The sequence below is a fragment of the Spea bombifrons genome, chromosome 12 (assembly GCF_027358695.1).
Source record: "Spea bombifrons isolate aSpeBom1 chromosome 12, aSpeBom1.2.pri, whole genome shotgun sequence".
NCBI lineage: Eukaryota > Metazoa > Chordata > Amphibia > Anura > Pelobatidae > Spea > Spea bombifrons.
This window is the reverse complement of record NC_071098.1, coordinates 4,865,001-4,878,021: the sequence shown is the minus strand read 5'-3', so window position 1 is coordinate 4,878,021 and position 13,021 is coordinate 4,865,001. Positions and strand designations below refer to the sequence as shown.

At 41.6% G+C, this 13,021-nt stretch overlaps 1 protein-coding gene across 1 annotated transcript in view; it reads left to right on the top strand.

Moving 5' to 3' along the window:
* Window positions 1–13,021, top strand: part of VPS13D (vacuolar protein sorting 13 homolog D) — a 64,378-nt gene that overhangs the window by 19,727 nt on the left and 31,630 nt on the right. The window contains exons 32-61 of the mRNA XM_053451372.1: window positions 267–400; window positions 564–719; window positions 1,035–1,251; window positions 1,406–1,480; window positions 1,776–1,973; window positions 2,219–2,308; window positions 2,501–2,641; window positions 3,075–3,197; window positions 3,721–3,826; window positions 4,279–4,431; window positions 4,645–4,780; window positions 5,158–5,205; window positions 5,458–5,608; window positions 6,007–6,217; window positions 6,621–6,868; window positions 7,127–7,318; window positions 7,438–7,564; window positions 7,830–7,972; window positions 8,198–8,328; window positions 8,412–8,587; window positions 8,992–9,115; window positions 9,261–9,496; window positions 9,775–9,883; window positions 10,049–10,212; window positions 10,294–10,402; window positions 10,672–10,851; window positions 11,178–11,288; window positions 11,391–11,540; window positions 12,358–12,507; window positions 12,643–12,739. Coding sequence (XP_053307347.1) covers window positions 267–400; window positions 564–719; window positions 1,035–1,251; window positions 1,406–1,480; window positions 1,776–1,973; window positions 2,219–2,308; window positions 2,501–2,641; window positions 3,075–3,197; window positions 3,721–3,826; window positions 4,279–4,431; window positions 4,645–4,780; window positions 5,158–5,205; window positions 5,458–5,608; window positions 6,007–6,217; window positions 6,621–6,868; window positions 7,127–7,318; window positions 7,438–7,564; window positions 7,830–7,972; window positions 8,198–8,328; window positions 8,412–8,587; window positions 8,992–9,115; window positions 9,261–9,496; window positions 9,775–9,883; window positions 10,049–10,212; window positions 10,294–10,402; window positions 10,672–10,851; window positions 11,178–11,288; window positions 11,391–11,540; window positions 12,358–12,507; window positions 12,643–12,739 — 4,386 coding nt within the window. The remainder of the gene's footprint in view (window positions 1–266; window positions 401–563; window positions 720–1,034; window positions 1,252–1,405; window positions 1,481–1,775; window positions 1,974–2,218; window positions 2,309–2,500; window positions 2,642–3,074; window positions 3,198–3,720; window positions 3,827–4,278; window positions 4,432–4,644; window positions 4,781–5,157; window positions 5,206–5,457; window positions 5,609–6,006; window positions 6,218–6,620; window positions 6,869–7,126; window positions 7,319–7,437; window positions 7,565–7,829; window positions 7,973–8,197; window positions 8,329–8,411; window positions 8,588–8,991; window positions 9,116–9,260; window positions 9,497–9,774; window positions 9,884–10,048; window positions 10,213–10,293; window positions 10,403–10,671; window positions 10,852–11,177; window positions 11,289–11,390; window positions 11,541–12,357; window positions 12,508–12,642; window positions 12,740–13,021) is intronic.

The window sequence follows — 13,021 nt, the reverse complement described above, 5'->3', positions numbered from 1 at the left end:
CGTTTCACAACCAGCTTGTAGAGAAAAAAAATGGCTGATATTGGTCATTCTGAATGATTTGCTTTTTAACACGTGGTCGGTCTCATTGGCAAAGAAGCCATGTTAGGGCCAAATAATCGGGAGCCTTTCAGTTTAAATCACTATTCGCTAGTAAAGACAACTGCCACGGTCAAAATAGACTGTTTTGTATCGCAAACATTTAAAAGCGTTTTCTTTTTCACTACAGCCGCTGTTGGCTATTTAAAAAAATTTATTTTCTCCTCCAGGAACAGAGTTCGTGGTTGTTGAGGATATGTCCTGCTTTGACACCAATGCTATAATTCTCAAAGGAACCACCGTCCTGACTTACAAACCCAAACTTGCGGATCGTCCTTTCTCTGGCAGCTTGTTTGGCATCGAGGTACCGTTACATACACGTCATTGGAAATTAAGTGGGGTTTGCTTTAAATACCTGTTGAAAGGGATACCTTGCTGTTGGGGATTTAGAATTTGTTATAATGCAACCTTTTTTTTGCCCCGTAGGGTAACATGAAAATACATGATTCTTTGTTGTCTGTTTGTAGGTATTTTCCTGCTGTTTGGGGAATGAACAGGAAAGCGCTCTATCCATAATCGATCCAGTTCACGTGCAAATCGAGCTGGTGGGGAATTCGACGTACCAAAGCACTTCTGGGCTTATGGATGCGTTCAACACTGAGGACTTTCCACCAATACTCGAGGTAACCAAAAACATGCTACTCAATTCAAGTTGGTTCTCTTATTTCTGGCAGTGGTTCGTCCTTGTCTTTTTATCCTAAAAAACAGAAACGAGACCTTTTGACATCTATGTTTGACACCCACCCCCTGCGGCGATTAGTTAAGAATGTCCCATTGTGTCCATAAGGGCAAGAATAATATTATTGTGTCCTTAACCGGCTTTGTATCAAATACACTGAAAACCCATCTTGATTTGAAATTAAATAAGTTTTTCCTGGAAATTTGTCTTAAATTTGGACTCAGATTTGTAAGGGATTTTTTTTATCATCATTTTGTAGATTCAGCTTCATACCCTGGACATCCGACTGTCCTACAACGATGTTCAGTTATTTTTGGCCATAGCTAAATCGATTCCTGAGCAGACAAGCCCTAGCACGTCGGCAGCGGAGGAGCAGGAGGTCCAGCCTGTCCACGACATTACGCCTGCTTCAGTTAAAGAGCGAGAGAACCTAGCCGTGGCCAACAGAAGCACGCATGTAATGGACCCGCTTCTAGGTGAGACAAAATAAATCATTCATTACTAGTTAGTGGAACCCGACCGTGTTCCTTTTAAGAACTTTTCTTGCTGATATGTATATTACGCTTTATTATTTTGCTACAATGGAATTATAGAAGTATCCTTTCTTTTTTTTTCTTCTACCCTCCTTAGAAGTTCAGCTTTCCCGGCTCCAAGAGCTGGGCTTCACCATGGACGACTGTCGGAAAGCACTTTTGGCATCCCAAGGTAATCTGAATGCATTATGTTCCCGTTATGTTTTTACACAAAATGCCAAAATATACCCTATTTATAGGAAAATATTCTAGATCTTGGCCATAAGTTGGCCATATTGGCAGATAAAAGGTAATGCGCACATGAGCACTGGAGTAGATTTTGTAACCATTCCACCTTTGTTATTATTCACATTTTGTCAACTAAATGCAATAATTTAACATTTCTGCTATGTATACAATACCAAGTATACATACAAAAGGTTTGTCACGGCTAAACAAGTAACTCGTCTCTCCGTTCCTCTTCATAGGTCAGCTAAACAAAGCTGCATCTTGGTTATTTAAGAACGCCGAACCTATGAAGCCGTCCGTTACCAAAAAGAACAAGAACGTGGTTGGCGCCGTGCGATGGATCTCTGGTGTGGAGCTCAAGGCAGATAGTGCTTGCATCTGTTTCATCGACGATTGCATGGACTGTGACGTCCCGTTAGCGGAGATCACCTTTTCTCGTGAGTAGACTCATTTTGCTTTTTTTAAAATGTATTTTATTCGGTGATGATTTGTATTTATTTTTTAAGCCAGATGCCAAGCTATAGAATTGCTGGCAATGTATAGATTGCAAAACAGATTTGCTCAGATCCTATAAGTGACTTAATTGGTTATTTTTCATGTCCCCAAAAACAATGACTTCAATTGAAAAGTAAAAGCACAATCTATGTGTGTTTATATAAATATATATATTTTTGTTTTAAAGGTTTGAACTTTTTCCAGCATTTGGTATCCAATCCTGATGGTTTTGCTGAATTCACTCTTTCCGGAGATTATTACAACCGTGAGCTATCAGGTATAACTCTGTTCCAAAAAAAAAAAAATATTTCTTTTAAATGTTTTATTACCTTCATAACACTGCAGCTGCTTTCATGTTTCACCTATATGTGGTGGTAACAAGTTTTAAAAAATACTGATGATCACAGCAAATAATTTCCCAAATCCAGTTTTTGGAGGCTTTTCACAAAGTGTTTTCTGGCTCTTTTAGGTTGGGAGCCGTTTATTGAACCGTGGCCGTGTGTCTTATCCTGGCAACAGCAAGAAGCCAGCCGCCTGCACCCGTCACGACTTAAGATGGATATGAAGGCGAAACAGCGCCTGGATATTAATATCACCTCTGTGTTAATGGGTAAATATTACAAAATCAAGGCAGACACAATTATGTATATTATATATATATTTAATATTATATATATTTGCTTGTTGAATTCATTCATGGCATTATATGGTCCAGCAAACACAGAATTATTCTTGAAAACCCCTTTAAAAGGGAAAACATTCTTAAACCAATCTTCCCAAAGCTTTAACCATTCAGGATAGAAAACAGATATAAAACAATCGGAGAATCTCTTAAAGGCTAAATAGACTCCAGTCGGGAGCCGATGGGGTCACTTTATCCTGGAATTTTAAGTAACGCGCACCGGTGCAGAGTTAACGTGTCGCCTAATTAAATATGTAATTTAATCTTATTTATATTGGGTTTTTTAATTACATATACCGGCATAGCCACAAGTATGTATAGAAATTGTAACAAGTCTTCTTTCCTCTCTTGCTGTTACCAGAGCAGTATATCAGAACAAAAGAGTCGTGGATGACTGATTACTGCAAACAGGAAAAGAAATGTGAAATAAACACCGCTGACGAGTGGATGGGCTCCTCCGTAGATCCTCCTTATATCGGACCCAGTGAGTTCTTACAATTAATTTACTTTCTCTGTATAATTCCGCATTGTGACATCCGTCCCAGGAAAGGGGCTACACCGAGCCTCAGCTCGACCGCTGAATAACTAACTCGCTTCATTTATTGGGTAACTGAGCTTCGTTGGTGCCAAACGTTTTCGCCTGTGATATCGGAAGACAGAATTCAAATATTGCTCTGACTTTTCCATTGTTTCTGGTTATTCTCCATAGTTTGTTGCGCTCTGTTAACAGTTTTCATGTCTCTTCTTTTTTTTATGTACCTGCTAACTTTCTCCTCCTGTCTGCCAGGCCTACCTCTAGCCTACCTTAGAACTAGGAGCACGGCCAGTCTGACTAACCTAGAACACCAGGTGTATTCTAGAGGTACCGTACTAATCACACAGCGCATGCTTTAAAGACTCGGTTCATCCTCTATTCCTTTCTCACGTCGGTGTCGTTTGCTTTGTTGTAACCGATCTACCTATTGTACGTGCAAAATGGGAAACGTGTCTTCTCTCCTTTACTGTAGTTGAGATGAAGACCCCAAAGCGAAGGCAGCCATTTGTACCCTTTGCGCTCCGGAATCATACAGGTTGCACGCTTTGGTTTGTTACCTTGACAACCACCCCAACACGGTAAGGATTTACGCGAATCACCCACCGTTTAATTTCCTTTTGTCCGTAGTAACGTTGACGTAGAGGGTCTCCAACGCTTAGTATGTTATGCAAATAAACCTTAGGAGGTCTGTCATTTTATTGTTTCTTCTGATGGTTTAATGGCTTAATCAAAAGAAGCTTTTGCGGTTGCTATGGCAACAGCGTATCAGCGCCTACTTTTATGTCACATGCTAACTAAGTGTTCCCGGCAAAAATGAAGAATGGGGCAAAATGTTTGGGTTTTGATCGATACTAAGAATAAAGTTCCCAATGTCACATTGAGGTACAAAAGTGTTATGTTCTGCTGGCTAGGTGGAAAAGCACCTCTAAAGACTAGTAAGATTTGGTCAATTTTGCCAAGTTAGATGTTGTTGCGAGGATGGCTCTGATTATGTCATTTCGCTGTCCGATTAACATCTCGTGTGCCGCAGCGCTGCCTTGTGCCACAGCGGAAGTCCTGAAGTGGTTCCCGAAGGCGGCAGAGACTTTCTGGATGACGCTCACAACGTCAGTCAGTGGAGGGAAGTCCTTCCAGGGGAAGAGATCCCTTTTGAGTTCGAAACCAGAGAAAAGCTGAGACACCGGTAAATTTATAAATCATCATATATGTTGCATTGTTTCGTTTTACTCAAGAGGGGGTCATTTCCACCACAAAACACTAAAAGCGCAAAAGACGCAGAGGCGTCTCGTGAAAAGAACGAACGCGAATGGGAACTGTACATTTGAACGGTCGGTAGCCGCGCCGATAGAAATCAAAGATAACTATTTAAATAAATAAAATGCCGCTTGCTTTCCAGGCATACGCATGACCTGAGAATACACCAGCTGCAGGTCCGCGTCAGCGGATGGGAGCAAATTAGCCCGGTGTCTGTGGACAAAGTCGGAATCTTTTTCCGGTACGCTGCCCCCGATAAGAACACTTCTTCATCTTCGGTAAGATGACATTTCTCGGGATTTTATTTTTTTTAGGTCGTCAGCGTTTCCTGGGGGTGGAGGTGACGGACTGTGGGTGGTTTCTTTTTGTGACGTAAACGTACATTTTATGCATTTTCATGAATATAAGAAAAATATTGAGTACAGTTGGGAAGATCGTTGGTGTGTTTAATCACGCATGGGGTAGGGATACAGCTCCTGAATCCAAGACGAGACCAACGACTGATTAAGGTTTGAGTCTTGACAGCAGGAGAAACGGGCGACTAGGCGGGGGGCCGGATGGGGCCGATCTGCCGGCTCAAATGTTGGACCTAAACGTGTGATTTACATGATCAAATTTACATTATCCGTCTAAAACGCCTCTACGTATTTTTCAGGTTGGCAGTCCCATCAGCAGAACCAACATAATCCACCCGCAGGTCTACGTAAGTTGAATTACAGTATTATATATTTTTAATATATATTTTTCGTTACCACACAGTACCTTTTGCACCGCGATAATTTAGCATGTCTAAATACTTTTATGGCAAAAAAAGAGACTATTGTTAAGGTCATATTGTCTGTATTTGTTCCGGTTTTCCACGTCGCCTCCTGTAGTCTGAATTGGTTATACTTTTATGGCAAAACACTTAGAAAAATGATCAATGTGAACGTGCCACTGTCTGTATTTGTTCCAGTTTTCCGCGTTGCCTCCGGTACGCGTGGTTTTTGCCGTCACCATGGAAGGCAGCGCACGCAAAGTTATAACGGTCCGTTCATCTTTAATAGTCAAGAACAAGCTAGAAATTCCTATGGAGCTTCGCTTGGACAGCCCTTCTGCACCAGACAGTATGTATACCTCATCTCCTGGGTTTTTTTTTGTTTTGTTTTTTTTTTACATGGTTCCCCCCCCAAAAAAAACCTTTATTATTTTTTACTTCTGACCCTTTATGTACTGTTCTTTCTTCATAGTTAAATCGGATCCATTTGTTTTCCCAAATTCTATACTTTACAATTCTGTATAATGTTTACACCTTAAAAACAATATGAAAGTATCTGAAACCAACCTTAAGTGCATACTGTAGGAGCACCCATGCTGAATTACTTTTACTGGCCATTTAAAGCGCTCTCGCTCCCCTGTTTTTAGACTGCCGACCCCCATTAGTTAAATCCTGGTCCATTTGGGCAGCGGTGGTGATTACGGGAGATCTAACGTATTCATGCGGTTTTTGTTCTCGCTTCCCCAGAGCCGGTGATCCTTCCCGCAGTAATGCCCGGAGATTCGTTTGCCATCCCCTTGCACCTCACATCGTGGAGACTGCAGGCTCGGCCCCGAGGAATGGGGGTGTTTTTTTGCAAATCCCCCATTCACTGGACCAATGTAACCAAGTCTGGGGAGGTGTTAAGTAGTAAACGAGAATGTCATTCGATGGACACGGAAAAAAGCAGATATTTCAGGTAAATCATTTTTTGTGAGCGTGTTATACATGCGGCTCACGTTACCTTATAACTAAATGGGAAATTAGAAACAGCATTGCTTGTGCCGCTTAATACCCGATCTTCCCATGAAATAATTACCTAATTACCATCATTTAGCCATTTGACACAAAAGCAGACACTGGATAGGCTGTTGCCATAGCACCGTAAAAAAAAAACCTCTGCCATGGTATGAAAGTGCCAACATCTGCATTAAATACAATTTGCTGCTGCATCCGAGACCTTCTGAACTATTTCTTTTCTTGTCTAATCTGGTAAATGTTTCCAAACACCGCACATACATAAGTTCCCATGCCGCCTCGGTTTAGGGAACGGTAGCTGTAGATCTCCTGATCTCGTAACACAAATATCTTTGGTGTTTTAGGTTTTGCGTGGCGCTGAAGAAAGAAAACTACCCCGATTACATGCCGTCAAATATCTTTTCCGATAGCGCTAAACAAATATACAGACAGCCGGGACATACCATTTTCCTCCTTCCCACCGTGGTGATCGGTAACCTGCTACCTTGCGAACTCAACTTTTACGTTAAAGGAACCCCAATTAAAGGGACCCTGAAACCCGGAAAGGAGACTGCTTTGCACACAGCTGATACCTCTCAAAACATTGAGCTGGGTACGTTTATCCGTGTATACCCCCCCCCCATTTGTTGGATGTTAAATGGAGGGCCTAATTCCGTTACCCTTTAAAGTTGGCAGTTTCTGAACGTCTCTTTCTCAGAGACATGATGGTCGGAGGTGATCAGACTTTGTAACTGACCGGCCTTACGTAAAATCAAAACACGAAAACAATCGTCGTGAGAACGGCCAGCTAAACATTTCATTTTTATTCGGGATCTACCTACTGAGTTACTTATTCCGCCTGTCCCAACAGGAATAGCGCTGGAAAACTTCCAGCATTGCAAAGAACTGCTGATCCCGCCGGGCACGCAGAATTACATGGTGAGAATGAGACTATACGACGCCAACAAGAGGCAGCTGAACCTCACCATCCGCATCACGTGCCGAGCGGAAGGGTCCTTGAAGATATTCATCTCTGCGCCATATTGGCTGATCAATAAAACAGGTTAGCAAGTGTTTTTCTGTCTTAAAAACACACCCACACTCACATATATATATTTAGTCTATTTTTTACAATAGTATAATAGCTTAATACCGAATACTAACCCATCGCGCTTCTTTCAGGGCTGCCGCTAATTTTTCGCCAGGACAATGCGAAAACGGATGCTGCCGGGCAGTTCGAAGAGCATGAGCTCGCAAGGAGCCTAAGCCCGCTGCTTTTCTGTTATGCGGACAAGGAGCTGCCGAACCTGTAAGAAATAAGAGCAAAAAAATTATATATATATTTATATACAGTGTGTATGTATGGATGTAGGTATATGGAGATATATATCATATAATTACACATTCCATATAATCATATATAATAAAAATTAATTAATTAAATGGAATGTGGATATCTCAGAGTTTTTGCTTTTGCTCTTCCAAACATCACTAATCAGTAGAAAGCAAGTGTCCCGGTGCCTGTCCAGGTAGCCATATTGTGATGTTATTGGACGTGTTTTATTTATTTCCAGGTGTACAATGCGGGTTGGGAAGGGGATTCATCCTGAAGGGATCCCTGGCTGGTGTCAGGCGTTTTCCCTTGATGGCGGCAGCGGTGTACGCGCTTTGAAAGTGATTCAACAAGGGAACCGTCCAGGACTGATTTATAACATAGGTATGAAACCCTTTAAAACACAAAGCCGGTATATCGCCAACATTACAAATGGTTATTAAAAATCCCAAGCGTCATAAAGCTTGGCCATGGTCTGATTCCAAAAGTACTTTCCTGAATCATGCATATGTTTCTGGACGCCATAATTAGTTAGTTTTTCCTTTTTGATGCTCGAGACATCGCCGGATTGTTTGTGGGTTTCAGCTCACCGCCGGTTTTGTGTTTTAGGTATCGATGTTAAGAAAGGAAGAGGACGTTATATAGATACGTGTATGGTCACCTTCGCTCCTCGCTACCTCCTGATCAACAAATCAAAGCACAAGCTCGCCTTCGCCCAGAGAGAGTTTGCGAGAGGACAGGTAGAAGCGCACATCACGAGTTCATTTCACTTTAATAACTATAATGCCTGTAACATTTGTAACACCCGCTTCTGCCTCCTCAGGGCACCAGTAACCCGGACGGTTACATCTCGACTCTTCCCGGATCCAGCGTAGTATTTCACTGGCCAAGAAATGACTATGACCAATTACTGTGCGTCCGATTAATGGACGTATCTAATTGTGTCTGGTCCGGCGGTTTTGAAGTCAATAAAAATAACTCCTTTCATATTAACATGAGGTGGGTAACAAAAAAAAAAACGTATTTTCCATAAAACTTATTTATTCTGCCTAAGATTCTGCCCCTTAGCTACACCAATAGCTATAATAGATATATATAAATATATTGATATATATGTATTTGTATGTATTTTTTAGAATATATAATAGAAAATATAAAAATATTTCATATAGAAATATTATAAATGTATGCAAATATATAGAATAGAAAATATAAGCATTGTTATGTTTAATGAATGTTCAGCTTTTAATTAATTCAGATGTCTTTTGATAAGGGTAGAAGTGGATTAAAAGTGAGTATTGGGGTAAGAACAGTACAGTATTAATGAAATTGCAACAGTGTTCATCGTAAACACTCAATTTAGACGTCAGCGTTTGAAATCTAAATCTACCTTTTCCTATAAGGGACACTCTTGGAAAATGTTACTTTTTGCGGGTCGAGATCACGCTTCATGGGGCAACTTACCGCATATCGTTCAGTAACACCGACCAGATGCCTCCTCCTTTTCGAGTGGACAACTTCTCAAAGGTGATCCTCAAATACTTCACTGCTTATTAAAATAACACATTCGGCACCCCCTTCGATATTACTAATCAATACGGCAAACTAGACCTATGGCCCGCTTTTAACTATTTGCCATGTTTGAATTCATTTTTTTTGCTTGTGTTCGAAGGTCCCGATTGTCTTCATGCAGCATGGAGTTGCCGAGCCACGGCTGCAGACTGAGGTCAAAGCGATGACATCACTGGATTATGCGTGGGACGAGCCGATTCTGCCTTCTTACATCACCATTACTGTTAAAGGGGCAGGCTCTTCGGAGGTCACCTGCAACATGAACAACTTCCAGGACAGCAAGCAACTATACTATGAGAATTTCATTTACATTGCTGCAACCTATACCTTCTCTGGGTACGTTCCTTTGCATGCATCATAAATCCCAGGATCATTTATGACGAAGGCCTGTGTGCAAAGCCAAAAATCTCGTCGTAGGGCAGTGCAGACTATACAAGAAGAGGTCAAGTTTTCCGGGGCTATTGATTCAATCACACAGAGGAAACGGACGTTTCAAAACTTTTTGGAGGAAAAGGGAGATATTTAGGGCAGTTATACGATAAATTTTATATGGTGTAAAGAGGTAATCAAAACATTTGATTTGTATTTAATTGCTTGTTTCTACTTGCGTACAGATCTCAGGAAGGAAATGTCATGTCCGTCGCTCAGAATAAAAACATCACCAGCGCAGAGCTGGTTCTCGATGTTAATCCCAAAACACACAGAGTTATCCTAAAGAAAAAGGTATGTATCAATAAACTGCGATCTTTGGGGGTAAGACTGGGACCCCCGCGTCTCCATAACACTGTAGGTGTCCTGCTTCTTACTTGTTAGCCTGTTTGCCTTCGGTATAAGTGTTGGATAATCCTCTGTGACTTGCATTACTATATGTTTTGTTTCTAAAATCAGGAGCCTGGTAAGCGTTCCCAGCTCTGGAGAATGACCGGCAGTGGAATGCTTTGCCACGAAGGATCTACAGCTCCTCATAACCCCAATAAACCGCCAAGCTCACGGTCCCTCGACTCCTCCTTGGTGTTGGATATTGCAGGGCTGGCTGCAGTCACAGATAACAAGTATGGGGCTAAGACTGTTCGTCACTCAGTGTGGTCTCTGAGTAGGGTCAGTTTTATATATTATTTTTTTTCTCCTATTAGGTATGAACCTCTGATGTTGAGGAAGCCGGACAGAAGGCGCATCACCACCCAGACATGGTGTTTTCGAGATGGCAAGTTATCATGCAGCTTGCATGGGTTGGTGGTCCAGGTCAGTTGATGTGTTCAGAGTTTATTAACTAAGCTGTGAGTTCAGCCTTTCTAGGGGACGCCTGCCAGAGCTGGTCTTTCAAAATACCTATTGAAGTTATTGAGCTGAACTGTAAATCTTATTAATGTCTAATGAATAAACCCCGTTACTTACTCTTTTATATTATGTTATGGTCTCCTTGTCACTTGCAGTGGTTGTGAAATGTCGCTGGTCATCCATTGTAAACGCCCAAAGACTTTTACACGTCTCTCTTTTTCTACTGATTTTAGGCTCGGAATGGGGTTTCGGGACTTTGTGATGGAGCTGAAGTTGTTCTCGGGCCTGACTCATCTTTTGACCTCCTGGGTTCTAGTCCGCCAGAACAGCTGTTTATCAACCAAAAAATGAGGCCAGGGTCCGGGGTTCTCAGTGTCCGCGTCGTTCCAGACGGACCCACAAGAGTGCTGCAGGTAAATGTCTTTAGATTACTTTCTGTATATTAAACCATTTTAAACGCTTATTTGCAAATACATCTATCAGCCAACTGTGGGTTTTAAGAGTGGACCCCAAAACTTGATAAATCTTGGTTATTACACGTATATAGACCCTGGGCCGTTAGGACCTCTTTGTGATCCATCGCATTGCAAGTATAATCTCCTAAATGCGAACGGGTTGAAAAGTTGGTGTCCCTGTCCCATCCCTTTACTGTATACTTGCAAATTCTTCTCAACGTCCCTTGTTTAGTGAACCATGTTTAGTCGAAATGCTCACGGGGCATTTTTATCTTTATTGCCAGATAACCGATTTTAACCAGAGAAGAAGCGACCGTTCTTCACAAGAAATGAATGAACTTGCCGAGCTGGAACTGAAGAAGTTTAAAAGTCCCAACGCAGAGCATGAGTTAGAGGTGAGCCCGTTTTTGGTATTTTTCCAAAGATATTTGGCCAATTCTCCTTTTATGTAGACATTTAAACCTTCTCTATCTCTTTCTCCTTTTTTTGTTTCCCAGGTTCTTGTAAAGTTGGAAGAAGGAATCGGCATTTCCCTGATTAACAAAGTCCCCGAGGAATTAGCGTTTGCAAGCCTCTCCGGGATTAATATTCATTATACGCATTTGGCAGCAAATCAGGTCCTCGAGCTCAGCGTTCAGAACATTCAGGTAAAAGTTCATTTTGTTTTTTAGCATAAGCGAATAATTGAACAGGCGCAAAAAAAAAAAAACCTCCCAGACATTGCTGCAGGTGAAGGATTAGCATTTTGAGTTGTTTTTGGTCTTTGAATGTCCCCACATGGCCTTGTTTCCCATAAGGCACAGCAGGCATTCGCCCAAAGTACTGTTTATATGGCACGCCACGAGATTTTGTGTTGGAATGGCGCGTGTTTATCAGACAAAGCGCTTAACACTGCCCTTTGTCTTTAGAATATGATATGACATCTGCATCTGCGTTTTCTTTACCCACTTTTACCCAACTTTTTTACATTTATCCAACCTTTAGGAAAATTGCCAGTGTGCGATTCTAACACTTTATGGAGGATAGAGGTCGCTGTGTGTCTGTTCCTTTTCATGGGACATTTTGTGGATTTGATGTACAAAATCATCTGTTTTGGGGCAAAAGGAATAATTTGATCTCTATGCCTTAGCAAGTGTTGCCTCTGTATAGTTAATGCTGCGGACCCAAAAGGCACCTTTTTAGTTTTTCTTGGGTGACATCTGCCTTGTTGTGGCACAGATTTCAGACACGTTAATAGCTGACCCAATTTTATTGCACCTAGGTAGACGAAAGACTTGGTCCCAGAGGCTCCAGGCCAGTTTTAAGTACAGGCGTTACTGTAGATTATCATTTAATGGGAAAAGAGAGTGAGAACTTCTGCTTCTGTTTTGTCTCTTGCTGAATTCAAATGACACGGTGGGCCACGAGATGAAATGTACTGATACAATTAAGCAAGTAACCATGATGAACCTTCCATTAAATCAGGTGGACAACCAGTTGATTGGCACCACTCAGCCCGCCATGTTGTTTGTCACCCCACGGAGCGCTGAAAGTGAAGAAACTGAGCAAGGTCCAGCTATACAAGTCAATGCCATGAAGGTTCCCAGTAAGAATGCCCTGACAGATTTATACAAGGTAACGCCGCATGAATAACGCTTTAAAAACTGCATCGCCCGCCATTCTGAGACAGCCTTTTAGCGTTCAAACAATGCGACAGGCGTGCATTCGCTTGCAATAGGGAAATATACATTTCTTTTCTTTTTTTTGTAGCACCTCTTAATCACAACTCAAAAATGCACCGTGCAGATCGAGGAAAAACTGCTTCTGAAGCTGCTGAGTTATTTTGGTGTCAACCAATCAGAGACGGGTAAGAAACCAGAAATGTCACCCATTGTACAGCAATTTGATGGTGCTGTATAAAATAATAATAAATAATAATAATACACAACAATTATATAATTATTAAAAGGGGAACGTGGTTGCTGTGTGTATATGTGTGTACCGGATGTACACTTCCACCAGAGGGCGCTCTAGTCCTATAGTTCCACAAGTCGTCCGGATGGTGCCAACCATACCTTATTTAATGATTGGGAGATTTAACATCGCTACTTGTAGGTGCTGTGCCTTATGACATCATAGCTCGGTACAC